The following is a 3,450-nucleotide window of genomic DNA, read 5'->3' as shown; positions in this document are numbered from 1 at the left end:
CTTCTCTTAATTTTTTTTCCTTTCTGCAAAGAAAAAGTTTCTCACATGTTGGATCCACTTAGTTGAGAAGATAGTGTGTTCTTTAACTAGTGCTAATTTCTCTTTTGTCACATGCACATCCTGTTGTACTCTCTCTCTCTCTCTCTCTCTCTTGGAAATTATAAAATGTTATAGTTTTTCTAGGTACATCACCTTTATTATATATGTAGATAGTGTAAATCAAGTGCATAGCAAAAGCTATATATATATGTAGAAATGCCGAAATATATATTTTGTAATTTAGAATGGTGGAAGTAGATGTTACGCTGTTGGTAAGCTGCTGAACACTTTATGCTCCTATCTGTCTTTGCATTTAGAATATTCACTTGGTAAGGCAGTGTCTTCATATTCATACTTGTTCCTTCTTATCCGGAAAATCAGCTAGTCCATTTCTGATCCGGAACACCTACTTTTTTGCATCTTCTTAGAAATATTTCTCTGACAATTAATTATGGAACTCTTTTTGTCATATTAGTGATAGTGTATATATATATATATATATATATATATATATATATATATATATATATATATATATATATATATATATATATATATATATATATATATATATATATATATATATATATATATATATATATATATATATGGTTCAGAAACCTAATTATCACCAGCTAATTATGGCTATGGAAGGGACCTCTAAATTCATGAAAAAAGGGTGTTTGTGTTGAAAGAGGCTTGCTTACATCAAGTTATGCTGAATAAATGATATGGGTGGGCCATGGACTTGTTGTAGATTGCTCGACAGAAATGGTTATAGCGCTGAGTTGATGTGATGGTTGCTTGGAATGGATTCCATTGTCTTTTCTCAATAATTGATAGTAAAAGAAAGCAAAGCTAGCATTGAATATCAGAAACAGGAATGACCTTTTTCTTTAGCTGCATGAATCAAAGGTTGTATATATATCGATGATAAATAAGCATAGGTTTACAATGACAGGCTCCATTCTTAACACTATTTGCATCAGAATCTAATAAGTGCTAATTTTAGGTTTTGCCTTTCCTTTCATATATTTTGTGCGATGGTCGATGTAGTGCGATGAGTTGTACTGTTGGCATACATTATGTTTTCTGTCTTTTAGCACAGATATGTTTGTTGTTTTGGAACGTGTTATACCTTCAAAATTAGGAAGTTAACTGCATCGACTTGAAGTATGCCATGAAAACAGAGAATATTTACATGCACGCCATATTTCGGATGCTATACCAACCTAGCTCCTTCTCAAATTTCATACTGCAGCGTTATCCTGTATTTTGGATAGACATTGTGAGCACACGCCATATTTCCTAAGCACAAGAATACGAAGAAGAAGTGCGCATCCCTCCATCCCATGTCTCAAAAGATGTTGCCACGGCAGGCTAAGATGCAGGGCAAAGTAGGCATTCAAACTCCCTCCCCATAATTCTTTTTCCCTTTAATGACGCTTTCTCTTCTTTTCTTTAACTCCCCCTCTTAGCTTTCTTTCTTTCTTTTCTTCTTCTAGTTTTACGTGATTCCCTTGTTCTTCGCGGGCACCAAGAATCAAAGGCACAAAGATAGGCTCACCCTCGGTTTCAGCATCCCCTCCAAACTTCGCTATAAATACCCCTGCACAGACGCACCTTGCTGCATCACCATTTCGCTAGCTCCATAGCACTTGTTCCAGCTAGCTAGGAGAGAGAGCTTTGTTTAGGTAATTTAGCTTTGTGTATATCTTCTTGGTTCTAGCTCTTTGAAATTTTTTTTATCTGGGTGCAGGCGGCGGCAAGATGAACAGGAAGCCAGGAGACTGGGACTGCAGGGCGTGCCAGCACCTCAACTTCAGCCGTCGGGATGCATGCCAGCGCTGCAGTGAACCACGTGGAGTTGGTGATCGTAGCGGCGGTGGTGGCGACTTGGGTGGGCGTGGTGGTTCCTCCTTCGGCGGTGGCTTTGGTGCTGGCTCTGATGTCCGCCCTGGTGACTGGTACTGCTCCTGCGGCGCACACAACTTCGCCAGCCGCTCCAACTGCTTCAGGTGCTCTGCCTACAAGGAGGAGGCTGCCGGCGCCTTTGATAGTGACATGTCACGCTCACGCGGCTACGCCGGCTTCGGCAGCGGCGCTGCCGCCCGTACCAACCGCCCCGGTTGGAAGTCTGGAGACTGGATCTGCACCAGGTGCTGCGTCGTGTTTTAATTTGTGGCTTCTTTCTGTCTGCATGCATATGTGCATGGAATGATGAGGTTGCTGAATAATATATATATTTTACGTACAGGTCCGGTTGCAACGAGCACAACTTCGCTAGCAGGATGGAATGTTTCAGGTGCAACGCGCCACGGGACTCCGGTAGCGCTGCCACGACGACCTACGAAAACTACTTGTAATTTACCAAATAAATCCATATATTTCCTCCTTTAATTTTGCTGGCTGCTGTGTGTGCATGCATGATCTGACCGAACGTTCCGTTTGCTGCAGGCACTGAGGTGTAGGTAGAGCAAAGTTTACAGCTATAGCGCGCGTCGACGAAGCAGGAGCAGCAGCAGCAGCATGAATTGAAGAGGAGTCCTCATCATCACATCATAAGGGAGCAGCAGTAGATTTAATTGCAAAATTAAAGACACCCGCGATGCATGCCCTATCACTAGTTTTGTTCCACCGGTACCCCTACCGCGCGTTTCTTTTAAGATTTGGTTCCCCATTTATCTGGGGACAGTAGACCCCAGATGAGACCTATGTTTGCTGTTTCATTTTCAGTTACGTTCGTCTCCGCATGCATGTTTGCGCTTGGATCTGATGTAACCCCAAAACGCTTGCTTCACAAGTACTATTAACTAGTTCTGTTGCCTTCCTATATAATATCTTGTTCATGTGTATGGGTAAATAGTTCTGACGGATGCTGGGAGGCTTCAGATAACGTTTTAGCTAGCTTCATGCACGTGCATGCAACGGAACGCGTCGTGTGAAGAAGACCGCATGCATGTTTGTCACTGTCCGCATTGGATGCTCTTTGAACTCGCCCATGCCTTGTCTTTAGCTCTCTTCGAGCCCAAGTCATTTACTGCTGTGCCGGCCGATAAGGCGCTTGCAGCTTGAGCCGCGCCTGAGCCGGAGGCTGTCTGTCTGAGAGGAAAGATCCCATCTATCTCAGTCAAAAGCGGCCGGCCAGCTCCCTCCCACGCCCCAGTACCCCACCCAGACGCACGTCGCCGCCGCAGCGGGCCGGCTCTGGGCCTGAGGAAGATCCCTTCTTCGATCGCCTCGACTCCTTTGAGACCTTTATACATGCATGTGCACTGTGCTTTTTAGCTTTGCCCGCGCGGCGGCTTCTTTCCTCCCTCTGCCTGCCTGCCCGCCTTTTATCGTGGCGACCGGCGAGAACCGGGCGGGGCATGCAGCGGCAGCGCATCCAGACCAAAGCGGCCCGCAGGT

General features: G+C 44.4%; 1 protein-coding gene across 1 annotated transcript; it reads left to right on the top strand.

Moving 5' to 3' along the window:
• The first annotated feature begins 1,685 nt into the window (after positions 1-1,685).
• LOC100194201 (uncharacterized) lies at positions 1,686-2,871 on the top strand. Its single transcript, NM_001139246.1, has 4 exons — positions 1,686-1,733; positions 1,799-2,198; positions 2,297-2,401; positions 2,497-2,871. Exons 2-4 carry the CDS (start codon positions 1,810-1,812, stop codon positions 2,501-2,503), a joined length of 501 nt encoding a protein of 166 aa, NP_001132718.1. The 5' UTR covers positions 1,686-1,733; positions 1,799-1,809; the 3' UTR covers positions 2,504-2,871.
• Positions 2,872-3,450: the final 579 nt, after the last annotated feature.

This window comes from Zea mays, chromosome 5 (assembly GCF_902167145.1).
Source record: "Zea mays cultivar B73 chromosome 5, Zm-B73-REFERENCE-NAM-5.0, whole genome shotgun sequence".
NCBI classification, from domain to species: Eukaryota; Viridiplantae; Streptophyta; class Magnoliopsida; order Poales; family Poaceae; genus Zea; species Zea mays.
This window is presented reverse-complemented; position numbering and strand designations above follow the sequence as displayed.